This window comes from Synchiropus splendidus, chromosome 4 (genome assembly GCF_027744825.2).
Source record: "Synchiropus splendidus isolate RoL2022-P1 chromosome 4, RoL_Sspl_1.0, whole genome shotgun sequence".
NCBI classification, from domain to species: domain Eukaryota; kingdom Metazoa; phylum Chordata; class Actinopteri; order Syngnathiformes; family Callionymidae; genus Synchiropus; species Synchiropus splendidus.
In genome coordinates this window covers 13,112,954-13,136,049 of record NC_071337.1, presented here as the reverse complement: position 1 = coordinate 13,136,049, position 23,096 = coordinate 13,112,954, and the positions used below count along the sequence as shown (strand labels likewise).

At 39.7% G+C, this 23,096-nt stretch overlaps 1 protein-coding gene across 8 annotated transcripts in view; it reads left to right on the top strand.

The window, feature by feature from the left end:
• LOC128756937 (ras/Rap GTPase-activating protein SynGAP-like) overlaps positions 1-23,096 on the top strand; it is a 43,405-nt gene that overhangs the window by 4,028 nt on the left and 16,281 nt on the right. For 3 of the 8 annotated variants that reach the window (XM_053861813.1, XM_053861808.1, XM_053861809.1), the window contains 12 exons: positions 542-645; positions 6,984-7,072; positions 7,173-7,303; positions 15,177-15,330; positions 17,468-17,566; positions 17,646-17,906; positions 17,978-18,313; positions 18,965-19,109; positions 19,277-19,421; positions 20,865-21,101; positions 21,966-22,167; positions 22,808-22,998. In XM_053861813.1, the coding sequence (XP_053717788.1) occupies positions 546-645; positions 6,984-7,072; positions 7,173-7,303; positions 15,177-15,330; positions 17,468-17,566; positions 17,646-17,906; positions 17,978-18,313; positions 18,965-19,109; positions 19,277-19,421; positions 20,865-21,101; positions 21,966-22,167; positions 22,808-22,998 (2,090 nt within the window). In that variant the 5' untranslated portion in view covers positions 542-545. The remainder of the gene's footprint in view (positions 1-541; positions 646-6,983; positions 7,073-7,172; positions 7,304-15,176; positions 15,331-17,467; positions 17,567-17,645; positions 17,907-17,977; positions 18,314-18,964; positions 19,110-19,276; positions 19,422-20,864; positions 21,102-21,965; positions 22,168-22,807; positions 22,999-23,096) is intronic. The other 5 variants (XM_053861812.1, XM_053861810.1, XM_053861811.1 and 2 more) reach the window with 5 other exon arrangements.

The window sequence follows — 23,096 nt, the reverse complement described above, 5'->3', positions numbered from 1 at the left end:
ATTCATTGTCAAAGGAATGCAACATCTCTATTAAAGACAAGTCAATTTATAATAGCTATTCTTCCTTTTTTTTACCATGTCCCAGTTGCATTTGTTAAAACAACCTCTTCAATAGTCATGTGTTAGTTTGTGCAGGTTCTTATACTGAGACAGTGCTTTTCAGATATGAAGAATTCTGTCGGTGAAAAAACAAAATTTTTCTCAGCGTTGTGTAAATTAAACCTCTCTTCATTAGGAAGCTGGTCTGTCTTCAGTATCACTTATTAATGAGTGATAGCAGCAGCCTGTGGTTGTGCTGCGTCATGACATTTATCCGCGTGGTGAGAAAGGGCAGCTGTGAGCAACTTTGCTGAACCGCTCTTGGTTGGTTCAAGACAATCATATGTCAACTGCTAACATGTTTTTTTTATGACCTGTGTGGTTTGCAATCACCAGTATTTGTCCATTAGAGTCTGTTATTTTCTTTTCTTCTGTGACCAACAGTTGAGTTGTGAGTGTCACAGCAGCAGGACAAAAGTTAACATTTGTCTGTGCCACATAGCTGCATGGACACTTCTTCAAAGACGTGGCTGCCGCATCAGGGTCAGTTTGGGTTGGTGGGTCAAGTGGAAGTCTGCTGTGGCGGACCTGGAGTGTTAACACCAAGTGAGTCCGTGAAGCTCCCCGCCGATCTGTCAACTGTTTCTGCTCCAGTCTGCATCTGTGCGTCAGTCGGACTTCTCTCTGTTCTATATGTATTTTATATGTTGCTCTTCAGCTGGCTTAAGACCACGTTATCGAACTGTCCTCAGCTGTGCTCAATCCTCATCTTCTTTCTCTCCCTCGCAGCGCCTTCACAATGGTGCCCCTGTTTATTGAGGAGCCCTCACCCTCAGAGTCCTGTTTTTCACACTTGAAGACTTTTATTTTGACTTGTCCCAGCCTTTGATATAGCCCTCCTTTCTTTGTCTGACAAAGGCAGACAATCCTTTTTCCCCCTCAAGGGAAATAAAAGAGAAATCATTTCCATTGTAGTTATTCTTACAAATGTCTGAAACAAACATTGTAAGATCCATATTGTGTGTTGGGTATATTACGAGGAGAGCTTGGTTAATCTGATGATCGTTGAAGCATGTTGCACCTCAGGCTCCGGAAAGACTCCTCTTTTCCCACCTCATAACCGGCTGCTATATGAAACAGTGAATTGACATGGCTGTGCATGTAAAATTGTGCTTAGCTGTGGTTTCCACCAAAATCTTTTCTCAGCCAATTCCTTGCATTCTTGCACATTGTATGACTATATTGCAATGTCACACATTCAACATGATACTGAATTTGAATTTCAGTGTCTGCAATGGTCCTCAATAGAACACATGAAGCAACACATCCATTCAAAAGACCAAACCCCACCAACATATAATGACGACACACTACTTTTATTAATTTATACTAATGCTAACTACATTGGGTTTGCATGTACTAAACACGTGCAAACCAGTTATCAAGACTTTTTCAAAAGAGCCACATCTGTGTGTGTATACGACCCGTTTAGTCCTTTAGCTCCGGTTTTGGGCACTTTTCTGGGAAGGGATAGTGTAATTTATTATATATATTTTGGCCACTGTAAGTACAACAAACATTAGCACTTGCAGGTAGCGACTTGTTTTTGTGCATATGTGTGCTCTTTTTTAATTATTACTATTATTATTTTGTAAATCAATAGAGCACATAATTGTTAATATGGCTTTTTTTTTCCTTTTTCAATTTCGCTCATGAACTTCTTTGATAGACGTGTGAAACATGGAAACTGAGGTTGCACTCACGTTTTGACAGAACAGGTCTCCAAACAAGTCTCACGTTACGTGAGTGAATTCCACCTCCACCAATTTCCACTCCTGAGACCCGCACACCGTCTAAAGCTGCAGAATTGACATGCTGAGAACCCGTCCAAACCAGTGTACTACATGTGTGGACATAAACAACCATACTAGTGTTTGCAAATTTACAGGCTTATAAATGTTCATGCTAGAGCTTACGATGCACTTTTGCAGCTGTCACTAATAGTTTATTAACATTGCTCATGCATTGACAAAAAAAAATATATATATAAAGATGTCCGAGTCCAATGGACTTTGAAGAGCTGCTGAGGAAAAGTGGGAGAAAGATCATACCTAGTGGCTTTGGAGAACCAACTAAATGTTTTACTAGTTACTGAGGGACTCTCCTGAGCTATGTCATCTCCTGGGATGCAGGAGTGTGACAAACACTATGAAATACAAATGGCACTGCACTCCCAGATTCTGAGTCGGGGCTGTGTAAATTCCTGTGTGGGATTATTGGACACCGTGCTGATAACATCTTTTCCAGTATACTGCACAGGCAGAGTATTGTTAGAGTGCTGAACTGCCAGTCTCTGGCAGCAGTCTTGGGGACTGTGTTGTGCCTGATTGGTTGTTCTTGTAACTCGCCAGGGTGATTTAGATAAGCTTGTCTTTAACACTTGGCTCCTGTCTCATTGTTTCCCCTTCCTTGAAAACCTAGCATGCGCAAATGGGGACGTTGCTAAATCTGCTCTCCCAGAAAGACTCACCAAGTACTATAGTAGTCAGTGAGTGAATTGACTTTATTTTATATTCCATCATATATTTAATGGTTTAATGTACATGCATTTGAGAAAGTGCATGTACATTAAACCATTGTTTTCTACTGTAACTGTGTATTTGATTTGGCGTTTTTCTCTAATATGGTAGGCCAAACTGCTGCACAAGGTCCTTTTGATTTCTTAATTTTCTGCTTTTCAAGTGTGGCACTCAGATCTCTGGATACATGTGTAAAAATGAAGGTAGTTTGATGGAGAGCAACACTCACACTTTGAAAAAACAGGTTCCCATGGTAACTAGGCCACACTCCCCTCGGCTAGCTCACACAGACGGAGCGACCAGAAGCTCAGAGCTGGGAATGCTGGAAAACATGTGACGGAGCTCAACTTAAGGGTGGTTATTCCAGCTGTGTCTGCTTCATTAAACAGACCTCAGTAAAATTCATGCAGGAGTAACGTTTGTAAAAGGAAAAAAAAAAAAAGAAAAAGTCTTGCAGCTTTATTTTTCTGTAAAAATATTTAAGCGGATCACAGATTTCTTCCTGTAGCTCCCTCACACCCACACTGCCTCTGCTCCCTCAGCACACCCACATCTGCTTTGAAATCCTGCAGCTCCTTCTCTTAACGTTTACTTCATTACCGCGTTGTCTCTATAAATAACATCGTCGCAAGTGTCAGTCGTCTTCTTCCTTGCGTCATTAGCATAATCTCAACAGCCTAATTAAAAGCATTTTTAATCTGACTATGAATATTCTTTTTACGGTGAAAAACTAGAACCTTTTTTTCATCTCATTACTCCAAGTTGAAATGCAAACACGTAGCATGTTAGAACATGTGGCATGACACATTTTCCTTCATGAAGCTGGTGAGTGCGCTTGGCAATTCTTGTTTTTTTTCTGCGGCTTGCAAATCAGCGCTCACATTTTAAGAGTGTACAACCCCTTGGTGAAGTGCTGCCCACTTGTCATAACACTGCACGTGTGATTCAGATTCCCTCCTGTCAGTCATGCTTGTTTGTTGTCTTGACAGCTCCGCTTTTAATAAACGTCAATAACTTTCAACACACACCGACTGTGGTGGAAGATTGCGGTTGCTTATTTCCACATTGTTTATACAGCAGAGATTCTCAGCCACTTGGCCGCCTCCCTCATATGGGCTGCACGTATTCTTTTGTTAGCGATCAAAAACTTCCACCAAGAACATGCAGACAATTTGCTGCTTTAATAGCAGTGTTATGAACGAAGTGATGCTTTTTTTTTTTTTTTTTAACGCATCATAATTTTCCCAAAACAACTGCATCAGTGTGGATCTAAGTGGCCATTAGCTCGGAGGCTTTTCCTTTCGGTCGAGTGCGGTTAATGGTGGTGATGGTGGGTCAGCCGACTGCACCACTAGTGATGGTATTTAATAACCTGCACACTCGCACCAAACTAAGGAGGAATATTTGATATATCTAAAAAACAACGTTGAGTGTTTTCAACAGCCTGTGTTTTTGTTTTAGCGTCATTTTTTTTCCACTCATGTTTGCTGTAGTCTGCACCTGATATGTACCTCTGTACATGCATTGTGTTTCTGTCATTTAGTTATCATTTTATGATTTTCTTTTGTTTTGGCTTTCTTTTATGTTTCCCATCCACTTCTGTGTTGCCTGTTGTTTTCTGTGATGTTTCTCTTTTGTTTTGCACGTTATAACGCATGTTATAACCACACCACAAACATTACAATCAAACCAGATTTATTTATTTATTTTTAGTCTTCATTTGTGGGGTTCAAAAACAATCGTTATGATGGTTGTGTCTAAGAACTCGGCAGTAGTTTGAGTTCCTGACTATTAGAATGACTGAAATTGATGCTATAGCAAATGGGCTGTGAAAAAAAGATTAAGGAAATTTAGTAGTATTTGGAAGTGCAAAACTTTTTCCTTCTGAAGGAGTATTTGACAAACTTCAAAATGTTTTAGTTGTTAAACCCAGCATTTGGACCAAAGCAGATTGATGAGGGGTTCATAATAAACATAGTCATTTGTTTGCAAGTTATGATTTGTGTTTTTGGGTAAAAATAGTAAAAAAACGATGGCTTTGACCAGACACTATCTTTTTCCGAAAACTAGAAACTCACTCAACATGAAGCCTTACACTTTATCCAGTCAGAGAAATTATAAATAAAGACAATCTCCAATTTTCTAAAACAAATTCTGTTTTTTGTTTTTTTGGGGACACTACTATCTTTGCACGTATTGCGTAGCACCTGCCCATTCCTCATCATTTCATTAAAAATTCAGTTCCTGCAATATGTTCTCCCGAAAATACAGATTACAACTGTAATGTTATCTACAGCTCAGAATATTCATAATACATTTGACACATTCATACCTTATTTAAATGCTGCCTTATCTTAACAGTGCTGCTCATCTATAAAATCCTGTGTGTGAAAGTTAATAGCTAATTATGATGGATGGATTTTCTTTCCTCAATGATATTATCTGTCTAATGAAATTTAAAGGAGGCGTTCGGGAACAAATCAGAGAGATTGAGATTCAAGGAGCCACTTGATGTCACAGGAGTGAAGGCTGTTCGACATCAGGTTCAGTCTTCTGTGGTACAGTCAATTATATGACTAGCTTTCTGATTCATAGTTGCACCTCCACCGCAGTCCAGGTCATTGAGATTTTATCCTCCCCATAAACTTAATTTCCCAGTCGTGTTCTTCACGTCAAAGTGCAAGATGATGGAGAGAAATGTTAAACTCTTCTACTCAGTGTATCTCTGTGTTGCTGTTAACAATTTGGCTAAAGGTGTGAAAACATGCCCACATCGTTCTGAAGCCTTTTTTTCATAAAGTTTGGAAGAACACAAATTGGCAGCAACTCATAGTCATCGATGCCATGAAGCGCTCTATTCATCGGGTGGCAATATTTCTTCTGGTTGCTCTGAAAACAGCAGAACTTCACTGTCTACATCCTCAAGTTTTGGAAGCTATGTCTAATGTATGGTGTGCATCGTGTTGATCATCGGCTTAATTGACTGCAAAATAACAAACTGTCCCAGATATGTATTAATAGAGAGGAAAGATGTTAAAGGTTGAGTGTGTTTCTCGAACTCCCCCTCAGTCTTCCTCTCTGTGCTTCTCTCTCTCTGTATCTCTGCTAGCTGGAGGCTGCTGCTGCTGCTGCCACCCACACACTCTGTCCTGACTGCAATTTACATTCAGAGTAGTCCATGTAAACATATTCATGTGTTCCACACTTGCAGTATCACGTGTCAGAAAAATCTTATCTGCCCAAATCTTCACGCTCAGTACTTGAACTCCCTGTTTTGCTGCTCTGTATTGTAGTTGTGTGCACATCTTCAACTGTTCCAGTACAAGTTCTCTGAGTTGTTTCCATGGAGACCAAACAATTAGCTGGTATTGAGAGTAGAACCTGTAGAGAAGCCTATTTAAAGGCTTCTGAGGGAGAGCAAATCACAGGTTGTTTGTCATTGCTCTTTTTTAAAAAGAGGAACACAACCAATTTGACAGTAATAGAAGCGGGCAAACATTCTAATGTTTTAATAAAGGCTGGTATCATCAAAAATGTACGTACCGTATCTTACAAGAGGGACATGATCGAATGCTACCTTTGTAACGCAATGAGCTGCCGCCAGAGTCTCTGTCAGTCGAACTATCCGTGTGTTGACGCATTAAGTGTTCCTGCTTCCGTCTGTCCTCATATGAAATGTCCATTATCTTCTGACTCTCCTTTGCTTCTGTCTTTTGATTATTGGACTTTTTGTTTAGACCATGGAGATGTGATGGTTATCTCATCATCTGCCGCACTTGTGGTTGCATTTTAAAATAAAATGTTCATTTTATTCAAGTTCATTCCTTCTGCTCCTCAAGAAACAGTGCTGCAGCCATTTAAGCACTTTATTATTTATAATAGAACTGAAACATGCAGTACCACACACATCTTTTGGTGGCCTGTTTTGCAACTTGTGAATTTAGAATTAATATAGCTTTTTATCTGTGGAATTTTACTTTATGGTTTTAGCTTTTGCATTTGCTGTGAATGCATTGCATGCGAATCAATTTGGGCCCTCTAGTTTTACACATCTGTTTTTAAAAGTTACAATTAAAGGAACAGTCGATTCTAAAAAGCATAGTTCCAATGTGGATCAGAACTTCAACTAATTCTAAAACACGTCACTTGGATCCGGAGTATGTCATTAGTCTTTGTCATGCAGTATGTTCCTAGTGTTAAACAGTTTTTCACATCTCTTTGTAGCATAATTTTTACATTCAAAAGATTCCTGCAGTCTGATTTAAATAGACTCACATAGCCGTAAACACAAGTACAACATCTTCATTTATATCTCAATCTTGTCCTCTTGTGTTTGATTCTTCTGTTTGTCTTCCCTCCACTCAGACCAATCACGCAGGGCAAGTTTTGCCTCTGTAAGACAGTCCAGCATGGAGACACCTCCCAATGCCACCCCTCAGCCCTTCAGGCAGCCGGTGAGCTCACAATACCTTCCACCGGTTGAAACAGTGCATTGTTTGAATTGTGTTTTCGTCCTCTGACAATTTACCCGATTTCATGTGTTCACCCTTGTTGAAACGTCAGAGTTTCCTCAATCGAAGGCTGAAGGGCTCCATCAAGAGGGCCAAGAGCCAGCCCAAACTGGACCGGACCAGCAGCTTCAGGCAGATGATTTTACCACGCTTTCGTAGTGCGGACCAAGAAAGGTATGACATTCTTTTTGAGTAATTTGATGTTCAAGCTGCAGTAATATTTGTATTATAATCTTAAATTATGTAGTACTGTCAATGATCTGTCACAAAAATGGACCTGTGCCCACCTCATGGGCTGCAATGTCAAGCTTTGGAAGCGAGAATATCACCCGCGTTCCAATTTTAACCAACCGTTCCAGCGTTGGCAGCAACACCAATACGGTGAAGCGGTCAGAGATCAGGAAGACAGAATCCCAACAGAGAGAGGCCTATAAAGTATCGGATGAGAAACAAGCTAAAATACACATGAACGTTGGTGATGTCTTTCTGAAATGGAAAGAACTTACCTTGATCTGAAACCTGATGGGGAGCTGGCAGCACTACTCATGAGGAATGGCGAGCACCCATATTCGTAATACTGCCACAGTTTTTCACTTCTGAGAAAAAAACAACAAAAAAAAAACAGTTTGCAAGCTACAGCCTTTTGAACTTGTGATATCAAAGTGTAATATTTCATTAAAAAAAGGTTAATTTATCAATTTGTGAGGTCTTTTATTGTACGCGGAGAGTCATGAGTTTTATTCACGGGTTCAGCTGTTGTGGTCTATTTTAGTTTTATTTCACCTTGTTCATGCTGCTCCAGTCGTCACACGTGCTCCTGTTCAGCACTAGACTGTCGTCATGAAGCAGCAGCAATAACTAAGAACATCTATTTTTATTTCTGCCCCCGTGAAGGTGAGTCGCTTTGAAAAAAACATTTTTAGTCTCCGATTTTTTGCAGCTATAAAATCACACACCTCACGTGTGTTTCAAAAGAATATTAAATTCATCAGAAAAATATACTGCTTTAACCTATTACTATCACTGATAAAAATGAAGAGAGATTGCAGTTTGCACTTCTGTTCCCTGTTGAATGAATAAGTGTGTGGCGGGTTCATGTTTTTGATGATTTGATTTGAGATATTCCAGCGGCTGCACCTGTTTGCGATACTGACTGTGCCGAGGGAGTTCTTTTTACATATATGAGATACTGTACATGTATCATGTATACTCCAATGGTTTGCAAGATCTTAGCCTTTATTCCCTTTATCTTGTCTGGTCTTTGGTTTTTCTTTCACCTTCTCTTCTCTAAATCAACTTCAGTTGACTTTTCTCTATAATTCCCCTCTCTGCCCTCTTCATTCAGTCGCTGCCTGTCACTGCCGTTCATCCCTTCCTCCTTTTCCTCTTTGCCGTTGCCCTCCCCTTTTTTCCCTCTCCCTGTTTTCAGTCTTGCCACTCACAGAACTAAAACACAGTGTATGCAGGTCAAACAATGAGACTGTAGCTTTGATTACATGAAGCGTTTGCGGTGAAAGCTCTCGCTTGTAGCTTCTAAAATGTTAAAATATTTGTTCACATTGCATTCATTTTTGTGTAGATCCTCACGGTGATTGATCTGGAACATGGCCGCTGTGGAATAGGGCTGTGTATTGGCAGGTACCTTTGCAATAAGAGTAGGGGTGCACCAAACGCCATTGTTTTTGGCTGATATCGATTGCCGTTTTTTTTTAAAAGTCCCAACAGGCCGATGTCGATTTTTGCAGATTGTTTTTTTTCTTTTTTTTCTCCTCAACTAAATCACACACAGAAGTCACTTTTTTATTATTTACACAATCCTGCTAAATGACAATAATACTGAACAACACTGTATATAACGTTTGCAGGAAATAAATAAACAATAAAAAAGGCAAAATGCTTAATATAAATAGGTTTTATTCTCTTTCCAGTGAACAATGAACCGATTAAACCCAAAATATCAGCTTCACTCATAATGTGTTGAATACCACAATGTTGCCTTATAACATGACAGACCTGCGGTCATCTACAACTGAACTCGGCTGCAAAAGAATAAACTCCATTAGCATTGGTTTTGCTTGCGGTTAGCTCTGGTTAGCATCCATCTGTTGTCTCTTGTTGCTCTCAAATACGGCGCAGTGATTTGAGGCCAAGTCTTGTTGTAATGATGTGTCTGAGTCCGCGGGTGTACGTTGCGAAATGCAACTAGGTTGTTCTTTTCCTGGACGATTGCAGGCTCAAATGTTTCAGCTGCAGGTGTATTCTGCACCTTCACAACAAGTTGTGTGATTTTCCAGAGAAATGCCTGTCTTGTTTTGCCATTTTTACATTGTGATGTAAAATTTTAAAGATTAATAACATTTCTCATCATGAATAAATATAAATAGCATCTTATTAAAATTAATTCATTGACACTAAAGTCGGCTTACTTGTCATTTTATTGGCAGATCATGCAAATTATGTCATAAACTCCCATATTAGTGATGATAAATCGGACGGCCGATCAATCCAGATATCTAGATACAGGAGTGGTGATAGGATACATTGCGATATACTGGGATACTGTAGATTCAACAATATATTTTAATAAGGGACTTCATTTTAAGGCAGATAATGCAGTAAAATATTGTTAGTGTTGCCAGTCCAATTAGACTTTGAGTTAAATTTCATAGTCCAACAAAGTAACTCTAGTGTACAAAAAGAAAATGGGAGTATTGTAAACACGTCACAAATGCAGCAAATTACATAAAATATTAAGACAATGTCACACAATCAAGTATTGCAATATTTCAGCAAAAACAGATACATCGTCGCACAGTCAATCACAATATTTAAGCAGATCAATATTTTCTTACATCCCTGATCTTGAATGTGGCCCATCTTCTATTGCCTCAGAGTCTGAATTTTAGGTTTGTAGCCCCACTTTTGTTAAGCCTCAGTGATTAGTGGCTTCAGGATTAGTGAGACTTCTTGATTCATATGTTTTAAAGGGCATTTTTAATGCAAGAGTCTCTCAATAATGATACAAGTACTTGCTGAGACTCAGTCAGCCTCTGTTTTATTAGATAAACCTGCACATGTATCCAGAATTTCCATCAGAGATTTTGAGGTTTTTCATTAATAAAGGAAATACAGTGATGCGCAGATCCACTGTCAATCATGCCACACATTTTTAGTTACTAGTTCATACACATGTGATAAACAAATGTTTCATGTACATGCCAAGGTTTAATTTATTCTGTGTTCATTGTAGTATTTGGCTTGCAGGACCAAAGTAAATATTTCCTAACAGATGTACATTACAGCTACTGTAAAGTGTGCCATTTGTCTGCTCTGATCTTTTGCTCATGCAAGATAATAAAAAAAAAAACACCTTTCAGAACGGTCTTACATTGTGGCTAAAGCAGAATGCGGCTGAGTCTCTGAGGATTCAACACGACACTCTTCACTTCCGACTGCAGCATCTTATCACACACACTGACTCACGCTGGATAACAGGCACGGCTTTAGTCAAGCCTTCCTGCTGCGTCCAACCAGTGTTCTTGCTGATATTGATATTTATAGCCGCAAGAGTATTTATGTCAGCACAGTGGAATTCTGAACAAGTCATTAAAATGGACCTTAAAATTGTTGTGCGGACAGAATTATTGATAGTGGTGTTTTTGAACTGCCATTGGGCATCAGTTATTGTGTGGATGCTTTTGTTTGTACTGGCAGCTGGGATTTTTTTTTTATTATTTTAGTTTAGTTTAGTGTCCATTTAACATGGATAAAATTCATTTTGGATTCTTTATCTTGTAGTCTCTGTGAAACCTTCCATTTTTACAACATTTAGTTTGTAGATACTTGCCAAGTGTTTGAATGTCACTGGTAAAAACTTAGGCAGGGATGCCATAATTAGCTAAGGATTAAAAGTTGATGCATCTATTTCCTTATTTGTCTTCACATTTCACCGTATTTATTTCCATTAACACACATTTGGATAAGGGCTGGGACTTTAAGACATTCATTTGATTAATCAATGACAGACAAAATAATGAATTGATGCAAATAACAGATGAGTAGTTATTTTCACTTCACCAGTTCCTGCTGCACTGCATCATCAGTTTGTATTCAGAACCAGAACATCTGTGATGACGGAGACCAAATAAGATCGCGACGACGGACGAAAGGTTTAAGTTTAAAAACCTACATTACAGTTGCTCAAAACCGTTCCGTGCACATAATGCAACAAGCAGGTTGCTCATCAATAGAATACTTTCACCTGATGTTTGAGCTTATTTCTGCCGATACAAAATTTGATTCGGAAACCATTTTTAGAAAATACATTTTTAAATGTTTTTTAAATGTCTATACTTTTGTCTTTGTTATCTAATCACGCCACTCCAGAAATTCAATAAAAGATGACATCATCAACATGAAATTATGAAACCACGACTAAGAGACAATGAAACTGCTGCTTCTTAATGACTCCTTAATAGTTATGCCGGTTCATGTGTTTCTCTGTCCATCGATTGATTTTTATTTAGATAGGAGCAGTTCTGGAGGCTGTTGTGGTTGATTTTCCAGCGTTGTGACGTGGGGTCACGCCCCTGAGGAGTCAATGTGCACAGTGATCAAAATTTTATGCAGTGCTTGAAGGAAATGCCGTCATGGAGGAAATGTAAAGATATAGCAAGATAGAATAGATGTGCTGACAGTATACTTTCTCCAAGCCACAGGAGATACTGAATGGACATATTTGGGGCGGGTGTAGGGGAAGCACCTCCAACATTGTGTTGAGTAAAAGATAAGTAAAGTTAGCTGGTGTGATTAAAGAAAGGAAGCTGCAGTAAAAAAAATGTGCATATATGGCTGTAACTGAAAGCATTTTTTTCAGGTATTAAATTACTTTACCAGTGATGGGTGGTGAGGCTTCATGAAACTGTCCTCATATTAAGAGTCCACTAGATGGCGCTCTGTGCTCTAAAATCTTTGGCCTTTGACAACTATTTCAATAAGACCTCACATATTTTTTTAAACCAAGAGCACCACCTTCTTAAATGAGGACACTGATTCATGAAGCCTCATCAAACCATCACTAGTCTTTGTTTATTAGCAAATAGCTTTTTCCTCTCTGTTGTTATTTATTTGTGTAAAGATTGACCAATGGCTGTGTCGCCCCTTTTTGATGTTTTTTTTTCTGTATATCTGAACTTGTAATTGTTTTATTTGGTTAGAGGTAAACTTAACGCATTCACTTGTATTGACATGTTCAGTATAAAACTAGCCATGTTAGTCAGAATCTTCTTCTTTCTCTTTCGGCTTCTCCCTTCAGGGGTCGCCACAGTGGATCATCTTCCTCCATCTCACCCTGTCCTCTGCTTCCTCTTCTCTCAAACCAACAAACCTCACGTCCATAAATGTCCTCTTTGGCCTTCCTCTCGACCTTTTGCCCGGCAGTTCCAACCTCTTCCTGCCATTGTACTCACTATCTCTCCCCTGTACGTGTCCAAACCATATCAATCTCAATCATGTTAGTCAGACTACCCATGGTTATTTCACTTTTAAAGTGTTTTAAACTATTCTAAGTGCGTTATCTATTGAAGTGCATTATGGGACGACTTCACTGTTGGGCAACTATAGACAGCATAAAAAAATGATGTCTGTATATATAATTTTATCTCCGCCCGAACAAATATTTGGCTTACGCCTTCACCCCCTTCTTCGTGACATTGGTTATCCAATGAAATGGCTATTGAAAAGTGAAAAATCATTTGCGTTGAACTGACACAAGACAAGACTTAGACCCTAGAAAATAAATCTTCGGGTCCTGCATTCAACAACAACCAGCATGAAAAATAAATCCCTGAGCCCCCACACTGTTGAATCTATTTTTAAACTCTGACCTTTAAAGACTTTGAACTTACGTGTGAGTGGAACCCTTTAAGGTTAGGGGTGACTTTGTATTCAAGAGCCTCCCCTCCATCCACAGCTGATCTCTGGCAGCCTGAACTGCCACAGACAGCTGCTCTCGCAGCCTGCTTTAAGTTCTGCCCACACATGCTTAATTCGCTCAGAAGTGTAAAGTTGACATTGCCATAAACCCTCAGTGTCCAAATTCTAGCTCAAGCGTTCTGGTGCATCTGCTCTATGACGACTGCGAATTTGATCTGAAAGTCATTTGCCTCGTGCTGTCATGGAACGTTCGTCTTTCAGCAAGATGCTGCTTGCTCTTAATTAGCCCTTCAGTGGTTTTTCTAAATACCTTCTTTGTTTTCTTTTTTAAGCTGCTGCGTTTGCTAAATCCAGTCCACTGTGTTTTAACAATTTAGTGTTAATGGATAAACACTTGAAGAGTCTATTTAGAGAAGCCCAAAACAAAGCTCAGAAGAGAAACTCTCAAAACAAAGAGAATGAAATAATGTATCGCAAACAATCACATTACAATATGGCTATATTTCATATGATACAGAAAGTAATTCGGACTTGGTGATATCTGTTCATTTCAATAGTCCAGTGGGAGTAAAAAAAAAAAGTATGTATATTGATTTTGAGTCTCAAGTGATCTCTAGACCTGATTGCTGTCATTCATTTCTTTGTATTACTTGAGCAACTTTGCCTACAAAAGGCTAGCAACAACAATGAAACAGCTTTCTGCAGTTGTAGAAAATTGTGCAGCTACCTCTAGTGTCTGGAGTTCAAGTCCCTCACTGCGTGACTCCTTTGTTCATTAAGTTGTATCAAAATGCTGCACAAAAACACCAGGTGGATTCTTCTAAAATCACAGGACAATGCAAATTGGAATTGAAATAGGATGATCATTTATTTTCTCCTGTTTATTCTTGGTGCTTCAAGTTGCTTCAATTATAAATAACTGTCAACCGTTATTTATGCAGAATGATGATTAGTGAATTGTCAAATGTTTTTTTTTTTTCTGTTCTTTTTTGCAACTAATTGCTGTGGGCGATTTTCTGTCATTGTTTGATGTAATTATCTCGAAATAACCAAAAGCTAAATCAATAAGAGAATCATAGATGTAATGAAAAAACTATAAGCTCATGTTGGTGGATATGATATTATATATAACATCTTAATATTCTAATAACGCTTCATATTTGTTAAATATGGGTTAACCACATTCTGACTCTCTTCTGACTGTTCCATGGTAACCTGGTTTATATAATCTCCCGATCAGAACACAGCAGACATAAAAAAAGAAAAACATCCGAAATTGGAACCAAAAAAAAAAGTTGACTGCATTCTCTTCCGCTGACATTTCGACTTGAAGGTTAAAGCACTTAAGCACATTAAAATCCAGACTGATTGGTGTCCAACCGTAAATAAAAAAATCTTCTCTTCTGTTTGCTGCTGGATTTTTACATGCCAAGCCAACATGGGCTGTTTTCCAAAACACTTTTCACCAAATGTCAAATCAATTTTACTTGTATATTTTGCTTTTCTACTTTTCATGGTTTCAGGCGCAGCTGCATGTTTAGTGTGATTGTTGTGTTTTGGTGAGCTCAGATTCAATCTTTGTTTGCTGTGCTTGTGTCTGGACCGACATCTTATTTTCTCTAAATCTGTCAAGAACACGCTTCCCTCAAATCATCTTTTTTTTCTGGAGCACTCACTGACCTTTGCTTGCTTGACAGATTGCTTCGCCTTACCGCGCTCTTTGCACCTCCATGGCTTCTTTTATTTGGCTTCGAGGGGCTGCTGGGTTTCAAAGGTTACCCTGCGATCAACTGTAATCAGCCCTTCATTTTTATAAATGCAGTGGGGTTTTCCTGCTTTGTTGCTTCTCTTCACACCCATTTTACCCATTAGATAATGCCTCTTTGTGTAGAAATGGAAGAATTGCTCAGATGAATAAGTGTGCTATTTTTGTGACACATTCAGTGAAAGCAGGGGCGACTGAACAATCCCCTCAAGTAAAAATACCTCTCTCTCTTTTCAAAACTCTTAATAAAAATTACATTAAAATTGCAGGTTGTTCATAAGAGGATGTCCATAGTTATATATTCAAAACTAGACTGTGAAAGTAAACACTTTTATTTTCTCTCACCAGGACACGTTTGATGCAGAGTTTCAAAGAATCACACTCCCACGAGTCCCTTCTCTCGCCGAGCAGCGCTGCTGAGGCTTTGGACTTGGTCCTGGACGAAGATGCCATCATCAAACCGGTCCATTCCAGCATTTTAGGACAAGAGTACTGCTTTGAGGTGATTTTAGGAGAGAATAACTGCCTTGAAGTCGACCATGTCCCATCATATGGTCTGTCAATATACTGTAGAGAAAGTGCATACTTACATACTGCTTAAACTTTCTTCTCAGTAAAGGTCTGTATGGATTTAGCATAGGACTGAGAACCATATTCCAGGAGTAGGGAACCATTATCAAGATATTTGAAAAGATAGTATGTATTCATCTGGTGAATTGACGCAAAAAAGATTGACAGCAATGGATGACAAATCTGATTACAATGCGGAACATGGCAGTCACGAGATTGTTGCGCACATCTTGATGCTTTTGAAAGAAGGGAACAATGTCGCTCTAAAGAGTGATGAAACAAACAATCCCCATACATCCGCAGGATAGTGCTACCTCCTCCCCAAACCCCAGACTCATGCCAAACAGGATCGTGGATTACCTCCTCAGGCAAAGGGTTAACATTTTAATTTTTATTTTTTTTTATGTTGCTTATTTCATTTTTCACAATGATATTATAATCATTTTATTTAGTTTCATGTGCTCAATGTGCTGTTTTTGCCTGAGCGCATACATGGCCCATTCTGCCACTGCATTTTTGTACCTGTCTCTGGAGGCTCGGACCTGAACCTGACCTCAGAACATCGCCGTCCTAGAGGGATGTGATGAACAGTATGTCTGCATCTCCTGTTGACTACTTCTCTGATTAGTTCGATTTAAGTCGGTGTTGCCGGCTGGGTTGTCATGTTGAAGCTTCAGAACGCTATACGATTTTCTGCATGAACAATCTTTTCAACAACAACCGGCACCGCAGCAGAGAGGTGAAAAAGAATCAAACTAGAGCTCAGTCCTATTTTAGCGGCATGGTGCAGCCTTGTGGAGGCGGCACGGCCGCGGCACGGGCTTGGTGTGAGTTCTCTGATGGACTTGCATTCTGTCTTGTTTCCATGCAACAAGAACCTTGTTTGGCGAGAGTCTGGGCTTGGACATCTGTCAGTCTGTCACAAATAAAAACCATGACTGGTCAGAGAACAACATCGAAATAAAAACATGATGCTGTTCAGCCCGTCTCTGTCTTTCATGGCGATGGCTAACAGTCCCGAAAAAAGGGTGTCAACATCATAATCTATGTGCATGGTCGGGCCATGACGGGCCTGATCGCACCATGGCAGCCTTGGACCCCTCTGGTGTGGAAAGAGCGGTGGAATCACGTGACTGGCATTGACATTGAAGGTCCTTGGGGTTCCTGTTGTTTCCTGTGGACAAATTCAAGTCATTATGGGCCAATGATTCTGCTAGATGTGCCAAACTGACACATGCCCAAGACCCTATTGCGTTCCTCTGGTGACAGTCTTGCCAATGCTGAACACCTTGACTTAAATGTGTTCTGCATTCATTCAGGTCTGTGATGTCGACTTTTCTATTTTTAACTCCTTTAATCTCTTTGGTGTCGCTAACGTTTCCAACATACATATTCCAGTGATTTCAGGATGCACACGCTTCCTCAAATCATATGATGCTGCCACTTCCATGTTAAAGCTTTTGTTTCCACAAGGAGAATTTTCAAAAGTGATCAATCATGAGAAATGAGAAACAAGGCTCTCTGGAAGTTTGCCCAGGTACATGGCGGTGAGGGAGCCATCCACTGTCAGCCCAAATATTGTGCTCATGTTCCCTGTGATCTCTAACCAAAATGGCTCTCTAAAGCAGCAGCTCCAAGATATAACAATTTGATGTTTGGCATGTTTCTCCACAAGTCAGGAGTTTGATATATTTTCACAGTTCCATCATTTTTATCAATGGATGTAGTATTCACTCATATTTAGACCAACGAGTATGAGTCAAACTCAAGGACTGTGGGTCACATCCGGCCCTCTGTTTGATTGTATGTGACCAGTTTGTGTCGATTTTTTAATGACCCCAGAGTATTGAACTCCTCTGTCACTTCTACTACAAGTCCCATAAAGCATTTCAATAGTTCTACTCCTCTGATCAATAGATCCTATCCTTTATTCTGTGTTTGACTGTTGTAATATCTCAGGTCTACATGGTGGATTTATTAATGCCGGTTCATTGCAAAGATTAAGCAGTTTAAAGTGAGCCATGATGAATCAGCATTTGTGCTCGATAAATGAGTCTTTGTGTCTGCAGGTTACCACCAATTCAGGGACCAAATGTTTTGCTTGCCGCTCTGCTTCTGAGAGGGACAAATGGATTGAAAACCTGCAGCGGGCTGTGAAACCCAACAAGGTAGAATGGACTTTCTGTTTTTGAGCCAAAGGTGTTTTAATAACTGATGTGTGTAAGGGCTGGTATAATCCAGTCATAGAACTCATCTTTGCCCTTCCAGGACAACAGCAGGCGAGTGGATAACGTGCTGAAGTTGTGGATCATCGAGGCTCGAGACCTCCCAGCCAAGAAGCGCTACTATTGTGAGCTGTGTCTGGATGACATGCTGTACGCCCGCACCACCAGCAAACCTCGCACCGACACCGTTTTCTGGGGCGAACACTTCGAATTCAACAACTTGCCTACCATCCGTAGCCTTCGTTTACACCTCTACAAAGAAACGGACAAGAAGAGACGCAAAGTAATGAACCACTGTGAGATTGTCTGTTGACAGGTTACAAACCAAATGACCATGTCTATTATTAAATCCAGGAGAAAAGCACATACCTCGGCCTGGTCAGCATCCCCATTTCCAGCATTACTGGCCGGCAGTTTGTGGAGCAATGGTACCCAGTGATCCAGTCAAGCGTTTTGGCTAAAAGTGGAGGCGTTGGAAGTGCCAAAGTGATCAACGCCTCTCTGCGTGTCAAGTCTCGCTACCAGACAATGAACATTCTCCCGATGGAACTGTATAAAGAGTTTGCTGAGTACATCACCAACAACTATCGAACACTTTGTGCCGTTCTGGAGCCGCTTTTGAGCGTGAAGAGCAAAGAAGAGGTGGCGTTTGCTCTGGTGCACATTCTTCAAAGCACAGGGAAGACCAAGGTAATGGAAAATTGACTTATTACATTTCATTTTCTTATTTGTTTTCTGGGTATGAATTGATGATTCTTGGCTCTACATGAGTGGAAGTCAAGGACTACAGACTTATCGCTGTCATGCAGGAAATCATTTTTAAAGACTGTTTTAAGTAGAAAGACAGCTAATTCTGCCATATTGTGAAAGATTTTTTTATTCTCTTTTCATAGTGCAGCAGTGTACTCCACATCTTCTTGGCGTCATGTTTTGTAATGAGTCTCAGAAGTAAATGTCCCCAGGGTTTTAGTCCCTGCCATTATTTCATTTTTTTTCCTCCAGTTGAAAGCCTGCAACAGTGGTCTAGAATTCTGGTTTGAGGCATATGGTGATTCTATTAAGGCTAAGATTGTTACACTTAAGGTTGAAGTGTCATATATTTCTATCAATAATATTTAAAAAGGTGAATTATATTTAAAAATTTGCCAAAATACTCTAATAATAGCTGTTTATCTGAAGTGTGGCATCAGGTGCCATTGCTTTTTATCACCACAGGAATTTCAGTTATATTTTGCTGTAACAACACAGTTAACTTTGACCTTTTCAGTGTATATTCTTGGATCCTGTTTTGTCTTTGATCGATGACCTATGTCTGCATCTCTCTATCAACTTTCATTCCAGGAGTTTCTTTCAGACATGGCCATGTGTGAGGTGGATCGATTCATGGACCGCGAACACTTAATTTTCCGAGAAAACACTCTCGCCACCAAGGCTGTGGAAGAATATCTTAAACTGATAGGTCACAGATACCTCAAGGATGCCATCGGTACGCCTGCTACTAATGAGACCAATCAGTCATGCTGTATTTGCTCACTGTTGTGGTGGATCTCTTACCCATAACTGACTATTTATTTGTCACATTATTAAGCTAAACATACTTGTTTTCCAACAGTAAATGTATTGAAATCATAAAAAAATGTTCTTTATTTGCAGGTGATTTTATCCGAGCCTTATATGAATCTGAGGAGAATTGCGAAGTGGACCCCATGCGTGTCCCCCCGTCCGTTCTTGCAGACCATCAAGCCAACCTCCGCATGTGCTCTGAGCTTCTGCTTTGCAAGATTATTAACTCCCTCTGGTCAGTGATCTACACAGCACTCTACATTTTTTCAATAGCCATTGTTTGTTCTTAAAATAGAAATAGCTATGGTCTAGATAATGTACATTTTAATGATCTCTTTAAAAGAATAAAACCGTCCCTCTTCAAATATATTCATTTCATAAAAGAAGACAAAAATCATATTTCGGTATAAGGATAAGACTCATTATGGCTGATGCATTTTTAACATGATATTCAAAATAGTTATATTCAAGACTCAATTTTAAATGCTTTATTCATACTTAACTTCTTCAATTGCACTAGTGTTTATTTACCCAGTTTTTTAATATGACATTGAAGAACACCAGAACAGAGGTTAAATTATGCTGTTACGTTATATCACACTGGGTGGTTGGTCTTAGCTGTACATTGGAGGGCGAGCACAAAACTGACCTTTGCCTCTGCCATCGCTTTACATGTTGGACGAGCTAGGTAAATTGTGATGTACTGTAATTGATATTAACTGCTTGAATTTTCATATCTCTACATAGGCTTGGTTTTGCGATATTAATATCTTGAAGGTTTATGTATTGATAGCGATATAGTAATTATTCATCTATCAGCCCCAATGTATACTGCTTACTAAGTGTTCAGTGTCAGCTACAGTGTTACTACACTTACTTTTTTTTCATCATTATTTATCATTTTGCATCTTTCATGTTTCTTTCAACTACTGTCAGTTACAGTGTTACTACACTTACTTTTTTTTCATCATTATTTAACATTTTGCATCTTTCATGTTTCTTCCAACTAGTAGCTGTCCTTTACAGCAACAACAGCGGCTCTCATGAATATGAAGAATGCCAGAAAGGGGCAAAGCTTCATGTTTAGAGTATTTATACTGCAGAAAAGACAATTTGCAAATTGGAGCACAATAGGCTTTGATTTTCAACACACGTCGCTATAACTCTGTATTTGTCTCATAAAGTATGTGTATTTGTTTTTCACTGAACCGAAAATGGCTTCATCAGGTAGAAGAACGATTGCCTTTCTCACAACGTTTCGCTGCAGAAATTATTGCAGCGTCTAATCGAGCGAAAAAGGGCAGCATCAATTATGTAATACGTCCGGGAATATTGAGATTGCTGGGAAACATTTTTAGAAATAAAAGTTTTGTTCCTTGTGCCTGAGTTGGCCACTTTGAGTCCCTCAAGTGACAATCTTGTGGGCCATTTTTGTTTTCTTCCTAATGCACTTATAGCTATGTGGATGACATCTGTCAAACATGTAAGCTTCTAGAGGGACCAAAGCACTCAACAGCTGTTAACAGCTTTGTTTTAGTGCCGGGTGGATTTAAAGCTTATTGAGAGTTTTGGTCAGTTTCACCTTCCTCTCTCCAGCTTAGATTTCAGTCCATCAATTTTTCAGATGTTTTCTTCTCTATCTCTTGCGGTTGTTGACCTGGTAACATTCTCGCCACAGCATCTTTCCCCGTGAGCTGAAAGAGGTGTTCGCCTCATGGAGAGCCAGGTGTGTGGAGCGTGGACGGGATGACCTCGCTGACAGCCTCATCAGCTCCTCGCTATTTCTTCGCTTCATGTGTCCGGCCATCATGTCCCCATCACTGTTCAACCTGATGCAGGAATATCCAGCCGAGCGCACTTCCCGCACTCTCACACTCATCGCGAAGGTGATGCAGAACCTGGCAAGCTTCAGCAAGTGAGTCTGCCCTGCTTGATGATGAGGATGATGTGAGAAATTTGACACTAAGAAACATCACACCTACACAGTCATTTCAATGCAGCTGTGAAACCACCAACAGTCTTCCTGAGATTAAACACTGCATTATCGTTGTAAAAAAATGTATTGACTATTGAGTAGAATTATATTGAATATAGTCATAATGAATAGGTTCCAGCACTCTGCGCAACCCTGAACAGGACTAAGCGGTGGTTAACTGAAGATGTATGTATGTATATTATTAATGTGTTATTGTGTAGTTTAATCATCCTTATAACAGTTTCATGCATGGAGGCTCTGGATCTACTGTATATGAATCTCTTCATGGAAGTCATACAAAAAATGAATAAAATAACTCCACTTTTCGGCATATCTCATTGTTGAGGAGGAGTCCAGATTAAGAAGTCCAGACTATCCTCTCTTCAGAAGTGTCGCCCAGCTGAGAGAATACAGAGGTCTTCCAAGGATAACTGAAACGTATTCTCCCTTGTGTCTGCCCTTGAGCTGTCTCCCTGTGGGACAGCCCTGAAAACCTCACTTTGGGGGCATCCAGGAGAATTTTCAGAAAAGATACTGAACTGTGTCCTCTCCATGCAGAGGAGCATGAATTCTTTAAGCTTTATTTATCCTCACCATGCTGTGCCTTCTCTAAGGTAAATGGAAAGGACAGTCCAGTTTACTGATATCCATATTCTCTGAATTGTTTTGCTCCCTCACAAGGCACCCATTCAGTGTTTTTTTTTCCATTTTTGAAAGTTCCACTTGCGTTGACTCTGTTATAATTTTGATGATGATTGTTATTATTGGTTTGTTGTGTTCCTCATTGTTGCCTTCCTCACAAAGGTTTGGCCCAAAAGAAGAATTCTTGTATTTCATGAATGAATTTTTGGAAATGGAGTGGGGGTCCATGCAACAGTTTCTCTATGAAATTTCCAACATGGACACTGGAGGAAATGCTGGAGGCTTTGAGGGCTACATCGACCTGGGCAGAGAGCTGTCCATGCTGCACAGCTTGTTGTGGGAGGTCATGGGTCAGCTCAGCAAGGTAGGTCGGCCGATTAATAACTCACAAAATGAGTGTGACTTGATGAAACACTGGCACACTGAGCTTAAAATATTGAGTTATAATGACTTTAAATATTAATTCCCACTCTTCATTTGGTTTCATAGATGGGGTTGAGAGATTACTCCGCAGTTTTTTAATTTACTTTTAATTGGAATTTCAGAATCATTAATTATTAGAATGTGATGTCCTGGTTTTGTTTTTCTTGCTATTCTTTGTCAACAGCAGCTTAGAATTACACTCTTCAACCCTGTTGCTGCTTTAATACCTTCTGGTCCTTTTCTACTAACTCAATGCCATACCAATTATTAGGTCGTTTATACTTATTTATCATAACCAAAACATCGATGATGATGATGATGGCAACTTCATGAGAATTTGCTGCTGGACAAAAATGTAAATATTAAAAAAAAAAAAAACCCGAAGGGTGCAGCCAAGAGTTCACTCATCACTTGAGCACTGCCTATCTGATGTTAAAGCTTCTGTGTACGGATTCAGCTTCTGTTTGATCATTCTGGTGTGAAATATTAGAAAGCGATGAAGCGTTATTAATTCACGGTTAGTTGCATTCAGAAACATGTATGGGATGATGCTGAAGGTAGATTTGCCTGTCTGTTTGCAGGATGCTATCCTCAAACTAGGACCTCTGCCTCGGCTGCTGAATGACATCAGTGTGGCTCTGAGGAACCCGCAGCTTCACATGCCAACAAATCACCAGCCAGACCGACCTAAGGACCGGCTCTTCTCTCGGCCGTCATTCAACCGGATGATGTCCTCTGACTTCCAAAGCCTTATGATGCGTGACCTCAACAGGTAATCGCTCCTAGTGTTCGGGATTGAATTGCATGTTTAAGATGACTGCGTGAGCAGAAAGTAAGTTGCATTATGTGGCATGTTAAATACTGGAACTG